We start from the raw sequence: 11,733 nt of genomic DNA, 5'->3' as shown, positions 1-11,733 counted from the left end.
TTTGCTGCTACGCCGCATTTATTGAGATGAACAAATACTTGTCAAGTTGTGCTGAGCACTGCCAACTGGTACACAGTACACTTAAATTATTTGCCGTTATCAAAAAAAAGAAAAATTTAAGTCATTGCTACAGTATTGAACATACGTAATAAACGAGCGTTTGGAGTCCGAAAGTGCAACACTGTATACGTATATCATGCATATTATTAAATAATACAAATCTTCATAAAAACACATAAATACCAATCAAATGCCTTGAATTGTGATACAATTCAAAACAAATATGCTTAGGGTACGCAATATATATAAAAAATTAGAATTGAAAGGCATACATTGTTTTGTATTTTCAACACCAGGAGAAATTACAACATCTTTGGTAATAAAATCCTCACCAGTTGTGGTTTCTAAGAAAAATATATTAAAAAATTTTATCCACTCAAGCTGTGTATTTCTATTTTGACAACAAGTAAAAAAATGAATTTACACCTAGCGCTCAAAAGAAATAGCACAAATAAATTGGAAAGTTTTGGATAGTAGATAAGTAATGTTTACTACAAACAGAGTGTCTATTGTCTTGTGTTTTACCAAAACTTCATGAAGCAAACAGCAAATGTTTCGTAAAACGAAAATATAAACAAAACAAAAAACCATGGTATGAATGTAAGTCAAAAAAGAACACTCGAAAAGTGGGTTATATTATCTAGGCGACACAATTTCAAACTATATATTTTCTGCTGGTAAAAACTAGAGGAGTGAAAGCCAGTCCTTGCAAAACAGCAAGAATGGAAAAAGAAAAGAAAGCTTCGTTTCAGGTCAATTATACCATATAGCTAATTGACTTTTTATTAATCTCGCCTGCTCGGTCTTTATTGAGAAATTTCGGACCTCTGTTTTTATCACAAACCTCGCCCTAAGGGTCTCGGTCAGTACAAATAACTTCAGTCCGATATTTCCCCGTAAAGACTTCACACTCGGTTATTAAGGGAGTTGTAATGAGTTCAGACTTTTATAAGTGTTAACGAACTGTTGTCGCCAATCTCTGTCGAGTATCTTAGTAATTATAAGAAAAATTTGTTAAAGTCCGTTGTTGTTGACTGTCTGTTTTGAGGACAAGGAAACTATTACAAATTTATGGAATTTTATACAACCTGTCGAAGAGCGAAAATTGTAAGCAGAACAGACATTAACACATTTTTTAGCGTTGTTGTTTAATTACTGTTAGCTCAGTTGGTCAGAGCACTGCACCGGCACCGCAGAGGCATTGGGTTTGAATCCCGTTGTGTCACCTGATTTTTTCAGGTTCCTGAGACGATTGCTTAAATTGTTCAGCAAAGTGCGAAGATCATATCTTCATTTAATTTCAAACCCCGCACTGCATAAAATATTCAATTTTATTTTCAGTTGTATTTTCATTTCAAAAACAAATTTCACATGAAACTTTACTTTACAATGTAAATTTAATATTAATTTCATTATATAAGTACGTATTTTATTTATTTTCATTCTAAAAGCGTAAATAAAATTTAAAAAGCACTTTCCCACCCGTGGCCAATCGCTATCACCACTGATCTTATAATAGTCTGGATATAGTTTCTATAGTTAGCAATAAAGTATAGCCGAATTATATATGCAAAATTCGACAAGTACTAGCCGACCACATGTTAAACTCCCAATTACACATATCTGATTACAACCTTATAATAAACTGATAGTACTAAGCTATCCGACACTGCAAGCGCCCGCGATCATATTTTGTGTGTGTATTTTTATTTTGTGTTTGTATCTTGTGTGTGTATAATGTATTTTGTGTTTGTATTTTTATTTTGCATGTGTGTGGTGTATTTTGTGTTTGTATTAATATCTTTATTTTGTATAATTCTTATTATTTTGTGTGGTGTCCCTTGTGAGCCACTGTACCAACAACTTCTTGACAAGTAATGTGGGGCGCAGGCTGTTTTGTTTTGTAGCATCTGCCAATATAATGAGCCATGTATAGAGTTGCAACGTCTTGCAGTACTGCAAAATTAGTACTGCTGTATTAATTGCACAGACTGCAATTGATACATATGTTGGATACTTTTGTCAACAACAACCAACTTACTCATCTATAAAGCCATATTTAAATGCTGCAGCAGGGCGTGGTGATTATATTATTATTATAAAATAAAAAACTTATGTTGAAAGCATTGAAACTTATTCTAGATCATAACGCATCAGAACTTGGAAAGCGAGCAGTGAATTATATTGCCTTGGCAGTTAATAGTAATGGAGCCTATTGTTGCACAGAAAATTTTTAAATAAGCACACGAACGCCGATATTACACAGCTATCGAGAGCATTTCGATGTCAAATTGTTTTATAAAACTTGTTTTATCCATTACAGATATTTGAGATTAGTAAAAGATCGTGAAATGCCTTAAATACTCGAAAACCATGTTTGTCATTTGTTTGTATCTCCTGTGTTACCCGGAAGTGAATTTTTGCATATATAATTCGGCTTCACTTTTTTGCTAACTATAGACAACTATATCCTGACTATTATAAGATCAGTGGTGGTAGTGCTGGGCCACGGGTGGGAAAATGCTTTTTAAATTTCATTTACGCTTTTAGAATGAAAATGAATAAAATACGTACTTATATTATGAAATTAAAACTAAATTTACATTGTAAAGTAAAGTTTCATGTGAAATTTGTTTTTGAAATGAAAATATAACTGAAAACTAAATTGACACACGGAAAATAGTGATGATAGCGAGAGGCCACTATCGTATAGTTCTCAGAAGGACTATTTTTGTTGTTGTTGACTGACGTTTCATCAACCTTAGCGGTAGTCATCTTCAGATTAAAAAAAAAACAGTACCTAGATTGTTTAAAGACGCAGCGACATCAACATGATTTGGACGTAACGATCGTTTTCGAATTTCCAGAGCTTTTTCGTGAACTTCGTTAGCTTTGTCGTAGTTTCCAGTTTTTTCAAACACCAAACCAAGATTCTTTAAAGACGCAGCGACATTAACATGATTTGGACCTAATGATTGTTTTTGAATTTCCAGAGCTTTTTCGTAAAACTCTATAGCTTTGTCGTAGTTTCTAGTTTTATAGTTCACCAAACCAAGATTGTTTAAAGACGCAGCAACATCAACATGAATTGGACCTAACGATCGTTCTCGAATTTCCAGAGCTTTTTCCTGAACCTCGTTAGCTTTGTCGTAGTTTCCAGTTTTTTCAAACACCACACCAAGATTGTGTAAAGACGCAGCGACATCAACATGATTAAAGCCTAACGTTTGTTTTTGAATTTCCAGAGCTTTTTCGTAAAACTCTATGGCTTTGTCGTAGTTTCCAGTTTTATAAAACACCAAACCAAGATGGTTTAAAGACCCAGCGACATCAACATGTTTAAAGCCTAACGATTGTTTTCGAATTTCCAGAACTTTTTCGTAAAACTCTATGGCTTTGTCGTAGTTTCCAGTTTTGTAATACACCAAACCAAGATTGTTTAAAGACTGAGCAAAATCAACATGATTTTGACCTAACGATTTTTCTCGAATTTTTAGAGCTTTTTCGTGATTTTCTTTAGCTTTGTCGTAGTTTCCAGTTTTGTAATACACCAAACCAAGATTGTTTAAAGACTGAGCAACATCAACATGATTAAAACCTAACGATCGTTTTCGAATTTCCAGAGTTTTTTCGTAAAACTCTATGGCTTTGTCGTAGTTTGCAGCTTTATAATACATAAAACCAAAATGTTTAAAGACTGAGAAACATCAACATGATTTGGACCTAACGATTTTTTCGAATTTCTAGAGCTTTTTCGTGAACTTCTTTAGCTTTGTCGTAGTTTCCAGTTTTTTCAAACACCACACCAAGATTGTATAAAGACGCAGCGACATAAACATGATTAAAGCCTAACGATCGTTTTTGAATTTCTAGAGCTTTTTTGTAAAACTCTACGGCTTTGTCGTAGTTTCCCGTTTCATAATACACCAAACCAAGATTGTTTAAAGTCTGAGCGACATCAACATGTTTAGAGCCTAACGATTCTTTTCGAATTTTCAGAGCTTTTTCGTAAAACTCTATGGATTTGTCGTAGTTTCCGATTTTGTAATACACCAATCCAAGATTGTTTAGTGACTGAGAAACATCAACATGATTTGGACCTAACGATTGTTCTCGAATTTCCAGAGCTTTTTGTAGAACTTCTTTAGCTTTGTCGTAGTATCCAGTTTTTTCAAGCACATTACCAAGATTGTTTAAAGACCAAGCAACTTCAATATGATTTGGATCTAACAATTGTTCGTGAATTTCCATAGCCTTTTCGTGAACCTCTATAGCTTTTTTGTAGTTTCCCGTTTCATAATACACCAAACCAATATTGTTTAAAGTCTGAGCAACATCAACATGTTTAGAGCCTAACGATTTTTTTCGAATTTTCAGAGCTTTTTCGTAAAAATCTATGGCTTTGTCGTAGTTTCCGATTTTGTTATACACCAATCCAAGATTGTTTAGTGACTGAGAAACATCAACATGATTTGGACCTAACGATTGTTCTCGAATTTCCAGAGCTTTTTGTTGAACTTCTTTAGCTTTGTCGTAGTGTCCAGTTTTTTCAAGCACATTACCAAGATTGTTTAAAGACCAAGCAACTTCAATATGATTTGGATCTAACAATTGTTCTTGAATTTCCATAGCCTTTTCGTGAACCTCTTTAGCTTTTTTGTAGTTTCCAGTTTCATAATACACCAAACCAAGAAGGTTTAAAACTGAGCAGAATCAACATGATTAAAGCCTAACGATCGTTTTCGAATTTCAAGATCTTTTTCGTAAAACTCTATGGCTTTGTCGTAGTTTCCAGTTTCATAACACATAAAACCAAGTATGTATAAAGACTGAGAAACATGAACATGATTTGGACCTAACGATTTTTCTTGAATTTCCAGAGCTTTTTCGTAAAACTCTTTAGCTTTGTCGCAATATCCTGTCATACGAAGAAGGTAACCAAGACGACATAAAGTCTCAGCGACAACAACATGATTAAGGCCTAACGATCGTTTTTGAATTTCCAGAGCCTCTTTGTGACACTCTATGGCTTTGTCGTAGTTTTCAGTTTCATAATGTACAAAACCAAGATTGTTTAAAGACTGAGCAACATCAACATGATTTGGACCTAACGATTTTTTTCGAATTTCCAGAGCTTTTTCGTGAACTTTTATAGCTTTTTGGTAGTTTCTAGTTTCTTTAAGCTTATTACCTAGATTGTTTAAAGACCCAGTGACATCAACATGATTTGGACCTAACGATTTTTCTCGAATTTCCAGAGCTTTTTCGTAAAACTCTTTAGCTTTGTCGTAGTTTCCAGTTTTGTAATAAACCAAACCAAGGTTGTGTAAAGACTGAGCAAAATCAACATGAGTTGGACCTAATGATTTTTCTCCAATTTCCAGAGCTTTTTCGTAAAACTCTTTAGCTTTGTCGTAGTTTCCAGTTTTGTAATAAACCAAACCAAGGTTGTGTAAAGACTGAGCAACATCAACATGATTTGGACCTAACGATTTTTTCAATTTCAGAGCTTTTCGTAAAACTCTATAGCTTTGTCGTAGTTTTCAGTTTTGTAATACACCAAACCAAAATTGTGTAAAGACTGAGCAACATCAACATGATTTGGACCTAACGATTTTTTTCGAATTTTGAGAGCTTTTTGGTAAAACTCTTTAGCTTTGTCGTAGTTTCCAGTTTTGTAATACACCAAACCAAGGTTGTGTAAAGACTGAGCAACATCAACATGATTTGGACCTAACGATTTTTCTCGAATTTCCAGAGCTTTTTCGTGAAATTTTATAGCTTTATCGTAGTTTCTAGTTTTTTTAAGCACATTACCTAGATTGTTTAAAGACTGAGCAACATCAACATGATTTGGACCTAACGATTTTTCTCGAATTTCCAGAGCTTTTTCGTAAAACTCTTTAGCTTTGTCGTAGTTTCCAGTTTTTTAATACACCAAACCAAGATTGTTTAAAGACTGAGCAACATCAACATGATTTGGACCTAACGATTTTCCTCTAATTTCCAGAGCTTTTTCGTAAAACTCTTTAGCTTTGTTGTAGTTTCTAGTTTCTTTAAGCACATTACCTAGATTGTTTAAAGACTGAGCAACATCAACATGATTTGGACCTAACGAGTGTTCTCGAATTTCTAAAGTTTTTTCGTGAACCTCAATAGCTTAGTCGTAGTTTCCAGTTTTTTCAAGCACTAAACCAAGATTGCTTAAAGAAACAGCAAGATCAACATGACTTGGACCTAACGATTGTTTTCGAATTTCTAGAGCTTTTCGTAAAACTTATAGCTTTGTCGTAGTTTCCAGTAATATAATACACATTACCAAGATTAATTAAAGAATCAGCAACATCAACATGATTTGGACCTAACGATTGTTTTCGAATTTCTAGAGCTTTTTCGTGAACCTCTTTAGCTTTGTCGTAGTTTCCAATTTTATTAAACACCATACCAAGATTGTTTAAAGACTTAGCAACAGCAACATGATTTGGACCTAACGATTGTTTTCGAATTTCTAGAGCTTTTTTGTGAAGCTCTACAGCTTTGTCGTAGTTTCCAGTTTTTTCAGACACCAAACCAAGATTGTTTAAAGAAACAGCAACATCAACATGATTTGGACCTAACGATTGTTTTCGAATTTCTAGAGCTTTTTCGTGAACCTCTATAGCTTTTTCGTAGTTTCCAATTTTTTCAAACACCAAACCAAGATTATTTAAGGAAACAGCAACATCAATATGATTTGGACCTAACGATTTTTTTCGAATTTCTAGAGCTTTTTCGTGAACCTCAATAGCTTTGTCGTAGTTTCCAGTTTTTTCAAGCACTAAACCAAGATTGTTTAAAGAAACAGCAAGATCAACATGACTTGGACCTAACGATTGTTTTCGAATTTCTATAGCTTTTTCGTAAAAATTTATAGCTTTGTCGTAGTTTCCAGTAATATAATACACATTACCAAGATTGATTAAAGAATCAGCAACATCAACATGATTTGGACCTAGCGATTGTTTTCGAATTTCTAGAGCTTTTTCGTGAACCTCTTTAGCTTTGTCGTAGTTTCCAATTTTATTAAACACCATACCAAGATTGTTTAAAGACTTAGCAACAGCAACATGATTTGGACCTAACGATTGTTTTCGAATTTCCAGACCTTTTTTGTAAAACTCTATAGCTTTCTCGTAGTTTCCAGTTTCATAAAACATATCACCAAGATTGTTTAAATACTGAGCGACATCAACATGATTTGGACCTGACGATTGTTCTTTATTTTCCATAACTTTTTTGTGAAACTCTATAGCTTAGTCGTATTTTTCAGATTGCCTAACTTTTATTATTTAATTCGATGAACTTAGCATCGACATGAGCGTCAACAACTTAGCTTTGACGAAAGACGATTGCAACGTCACAAAGATGAGCAAAATTCTTTAGCTTCATTTAAAATGTGGAGTTACTAAATTGAGCAAGCAATACTAGAGTTTATGATAAAGATAAACACACTTGCGGATTAATATTTCTACTTCTAAAACGATTTAAATATCTAAACTATTCAATGATGACATGTATGAGTCCATTTGCGCTTTTAAAAAAAATGTACTTTGTGGTGAGTCATAAATAATTACATATACTTTAGAAAAAGCCTTACCTTGTTTAAGATGGCAGTGATTTGTTTTTGGTAAGCATATTTTTCGTGTTTGGAAATGTAACTTCGTTTGATTTATCTACAATTACAGAATTTACAAACTTCCATAGGTCACATTTATACGTCGCAATTAAGCATGAAATTTTTTTTTTTGTCTTACAAACGTTTTACTGGCTAACGGCGTGTAGCACTGAACAGTTGAACTTTTAGATAGATTTAACGTTTTAACAAGTCAAGTGTTATATATTCTTCCTTTGAGTTGATACGTGGAAAATTGTTTTGTGCTACGGAATTTAAAACATCTCAAGAATAGATTATGTAAAGCAAAGATATGGTTTTATGACTTTTATTGTTTATGTTCATAAAATTGAATATAATTTGGATCAAATTGATCAATAGAAATGAGAAGTATAAATTTTACTAAATTTTACGGTTTTCAAGATATTTGGGAGTAAGTGATGAAAACTTCAGCTCCATCCTCAGAAATTGGTCTTATACAGATGAGGTGGTATAAAAATTCACAATATCATATTGTGGAAATTTTGCTTGTTTAAGTTGAATAAGAAAAAACATGCGTTTGTTACTCTAATGTTAAGAAAAGTAAATCCAAACGTTGGATAAGGTGACATTTCATTATCTTCTTGATCTAATAAATCAAATGAAGGGAATATGATAGAGAATTCTTGTTGTAGTCTTGTAGAAATTATAAAGATTTGTTAGCATCAAGTTCAATGTGTGTTTGTATCTTAAGGTATATTTAACTACAAGCTGTTTCTGGTAATCTGAATTGATTCGTATGGTGGCAAAAGTTAAGTTTATCAAATCACAAGTCAAGGACTAAATATTTAAAATATTTCATGATGCCATGTATGAGTCCATTTGCAATTTCAAACTAAATTTACTTCCTGATTCATAAATGTCATTTCATACTATCACAAGTATAATGAACTAACACATATTTTATAAATTTACCGTCCGGACCCAAAGAAAAATATAATTCCATGCTAGCAAGCAATTTAAATTCCTTAGCAAGCAAGCACATCATGATAAACGCGACTTCCTTTAGAAGACAGTGATTTTTTGGTAAGCAAATTGTTTGTATTTGTAACTTTGTTTATTTGGTATACAACAACAGGATCACAAGTTGCTACGGGTATCTATGATGTATATTTTATAGTACGAGGTTGAGACTAATATTTATTAAAGTTGTATTAATTATATTTGACGAACAACTTTTATTTAAGATCTCATTTATACATCGTTAACATACACGATAATTCTTTGTCTTTAGTCTTACAAACCTTTTACTAGTTGATGGCTCAAAACTTTGAACATTCGATCTTTCAAATCACTTAACGTTCTCAAAAGTTAAGCGTCAAATGGCTGCGTCCTTTGAGTTGATACGTGGCAAATTGTTTTGTGCAACTGAATTCAAAACATTAAAAGTTTATTGTTATGTAAAGCAAAGATACGGCCTTATGATCTTTATTGCTTTTATTAACATGTTTGAATTTTATTACCATTTCCTTGGTATTTTGGGTGTTTGTTAAAATAAACCTTAGCTCCATAATTAAGTCGGTCTTATACATGAAAATTTACAATATCAGATTGTGGAACTTTTGTTTCATTTGCTTGTTTAAGTTGAATAAGACAAAATAGGCGTTCGTTGGCTTAAATGTTGGGAAAAGTAAATCTCACGCCTTGATAAGATAACATTACATTGTATTCTGATAAATTAAATGAAGGAAAGTTGATATAGAATTCTTATTGTAGAAACTATAAAGATTTGTTAACATCATGTCCGATGTTTGGTTGTATCATTTAGGTATATTTCAAGATGTTTCTGGTAATCAGAATTGATCCGTTAGATGGCTAAAGTTAAGTCTATTAAAAGCACAATTCAAAACGACTTCACCCGAAGAATATGAAAATGTCCATTTCTGTAAATGATTGAACTAATTAGTTTATAACTAGTTGATTGGCATAATTTAACCCAAAAAACTTCAAACGTGGTCGAACTAAATTAGTCAAAAACTGTCAACTGAATAGAATTATTTTATATATAGATATATACACCACCTCCATGTGGTCCAAAAGCTCTGTTTTTATAAACAATGTTATACTCAGATATCTCAAGATTACAAGTATCATGTAAGCTATGTTTCTGCGATGAACACTACATCGGGTTTCTTGCTTGGCAGCGAAATCGCGAATTATTTTAAGCTTTGCTTTTTAAGACCCCGTCCACACGTATACGGATATTTTCGTATCCGCAACAAAAAAGTTGCGGATAGGCCTTTCGTCCACACGCATCCGAATATTTCAGAGAGTTATCCGGAAACTTTTGAATCCGCTCTCTAGAGTGAAAATTTTTGTATCCGCAAACAATTTGGATGCGTGTGGACGGTAAATCCGGATATTTTTGTAACCAGAATTGCCTAGCAACTGTTATAGCGCAAATTTTCAACATGGTGGCCACTAATACAGTTACCATTGCTCTTTTACTTGGACTTATTTCCAGTCTTGTAACGTGTGTTCAGTTGACCTTAGCAATTTTTTCTGTACACTTCAACTATTGCAAACGCAAGCTTGATATCTTCAGGCTTATTTCCATGTCTGATGCACGGATCAGACGCTATAAACAAGTAAAACGAGCAGGAAAACAATTTCGTCGTCGAAGATTTTGGGTCCGACCAGGACGTACAAGCGCTTGGTGGGACAATTTTGTCAGGCAAACTGTGATAGAAGAAGAATGGCGTGAAAATTTTCGCATGAGTCGACGTTCTCTCCACGAATTAGCTGACGAACTTAGACCATACATAGAAGGCAAGACAACAATAATGCGGTCCCCAGTAGATGTGGTTAAGCAGGTAGCGGTCACACTCTATTACTTAAGTGACGAGGGACGTATGCGAAAAACAGCGAATGCCTTTGGATTATCGCGTCAAGTTGTATCCAAAATAATTCGTAAAGTGTGTAAAGCTATCACGATTCGACTTGGACCTGAATATATTAAACTGCCATTCACAAAAGAAGATGTTGAGAGGCATATCAGGAACTTCCACAGATTGCACGGCTTTCCTCAATGTTTGGGCGCAATTGACGGTACGCATATCGAAATTAGGCAACCAGCATGTAATTCCACAGATTTCATAAATAGAAAAGGACGGTATACATTAAATGTTCAAGCTGCATGTGACTAAAGTATTGCTTTATGGACGTCGTCGTCAAGTGGCCGGGAGTGTTCACGATGCCCGAGTATTTTCCAACTCAAAGTTAAATTATTTTCTTAAGAGTAGGGAAATACCTCCATGCCCACGACAAATACTTTCAGATGAGAATCCCATTCCAGTATTCCTGTTAGGAGATCCAGCCTATCCCCTTATGCCATACCTCATGAAGGAATACTCAAATGGAGGTTCAACAGTTCAGGAGCAATATTTTGGTATGACCCTTTGCCAATCAAGAATGGTGATTGAATGCACATTTGGTCGTCTAAAAGCAAGGTTTGGGGCTTTGAAGAGGGCAATGGACATAAACATTAAAGATATCTCTACTGTTGTCTATGCATGTTTTGTCCTTCACAACTTTTGTGAAGTTCACAAAGAGATTATTGGAGAAGACAAAGTTTGTTCAGCTATTATGATAGCCACTTTCAGCCAGCACCTAGTCACAACAACTACAGAACAGATTGTAATGAAGCTGAAGGGAAGAAAATAAGGAGAGTTCTCACAAATTATTTTGACCCTTAAAATTATACAGTATTCACTCAGCCAGATTACATGATGTGCTATCTCTTGTAACTTGAAGATGAATATGCATTAGTATAAATTCATTAGCACAATGCAAAAACTGCTTTTAGCTGATTTTACATTACTCAATTAAAAGCAAATTAATGTTTCAAGTTGCATCAAAATAGCATCATGTTGCAGGCCTTTATGTAGCTAATAACTTTCGTTGTTTTGTCAACTTTTACTGTAATTTTTCTGTTTGAATTGTTTCATCAACACTTAGAGTGAGAAACTTACCATAAACTTCTG

General features: G+C 33.8%; 2 protein-coding genes and 3 long non-coding RNA genes across 5 annotated transcripts; 2 read left to right on the top strand and 3 right to left on the bottom strand.

Moving 5' to 3' along the window:
* Window positions 1-9,101, bottom strand: LOC124448519. Its single transcript, XR_006949099.1, has 3 exons — window positions 8,995-9,101; window positions 7,697-7,772; window positions 1-404 (listed from the first exon to the last, which is right to left on the bottom strand). It is a non-coding gene; the product is annotated as an uncharacterized LOC124448519 (long non-coding RNA).
* On the bottom strand, window positions 3,478-4,986 carry LOC124448489 (nephrocystin-3-like). Its single transcript, XM_046999507.1, has 3 exons — window positions 4,790-4,986; window positions 3,659-4,538; window positions 3,478-3,532 (listed from the first exon to the last, which is right to left on the bottom strand). The coding sequence occupies exons 1-2, from the start codon at window positions 4,983-4,985 to the stop codon at window positions 3,784-3,786; spliced, it is 951 nt and encodes a 316-aa protein (XP_046855463.1). The 5' UTR covers window position 4,986; the 3' UTR covers window positions 3,478-3,532; window positions 3,659-3,783.
* Window positions 5,705-6,337, bottom strand: LOC124448545. The gene is made up of 2 exons (XR_006949129.1): window positions 6,298-6,337; window positions 5,705-6,045 (listed from the first exon to the last, which is right to left on the bottom strand). It is a non-coding gene; the product is annotated as an uncharacterized LOC124448545 (long non-coding RNA).
* LOC124448543 lies at window positions 8,664-9,852 on the top strand. The gene is made up of 2 exons (XR_006949127.1): window positions 8,664-8,776; window positions 9,519-9,852. It is a non-coding gene; the product is annotated as an uncharacterized LOC124448543 (long non-coding RNA).
* A 453-nt stretch (window positions 9,853-10,305) lies between these two features.
* LOC124448983 (protein ANTAGONIST OF LIKE HETEROCHROMATIN PROTEIN 1-like) lies at window positions 10,306-10,896 on the top strand. The gene has a single exon (XM_046999927.1). It carries the CDS (start codon window positions 10,306-10,308, stop codon window positions 10,894-10,896), a length of 591 nt encoding a protein of 196 aa, XP_046855883.1.
* The last annotated feature ends 837 nt before the right edge of the window (window positions 10,897-11,733 follow it).

This window comes from Xenia sp. Carnegie-2017, unplaced genomic scaffold, assembly GCF_021976095.1.
Source record: "Xenia sp. Carnegie-2017 unplaced genomic scaffold, XeniaSp_v1 HiC_scaffold_23, whole genome shotgun sequence".
Lineage (NCBI taxonomy): Eukaryota > Metazoa > Cnidaria > Anthozoa > Malacalcyonacea > Xeniidae > Xenia > Xenia sp. Carnegie-2017.
Note: the sequence above shows the minus strand (reverse complement) of the source record. Positions and strands in the feature narration are given on the sequence as shown.

Bases quoted from the DNA above. Each gene is read 5' to 3' on its own strand.
- LOC124448489 (XM_046999507.1), bottom strand. From the start codon at position 4,985: ATGACAGGATATTGCGACAAAGCTAAAGAGTTTTACGAAAAAGCTCTG. The intron at 4,539-4,789 runs GCTTTAATCATG...AACAATCGTTAG, and splicing joins AATTCGAAAACGATCGTTAG to GTCCAAATCATGTTGATGTT.
- LOC124448983 (XM_046999927.1), top strand. From the start codon at position 10,306: ATGTCTGATGCACGGATCAGACGCTATAAACAAGTAAAACGAGCAGGA.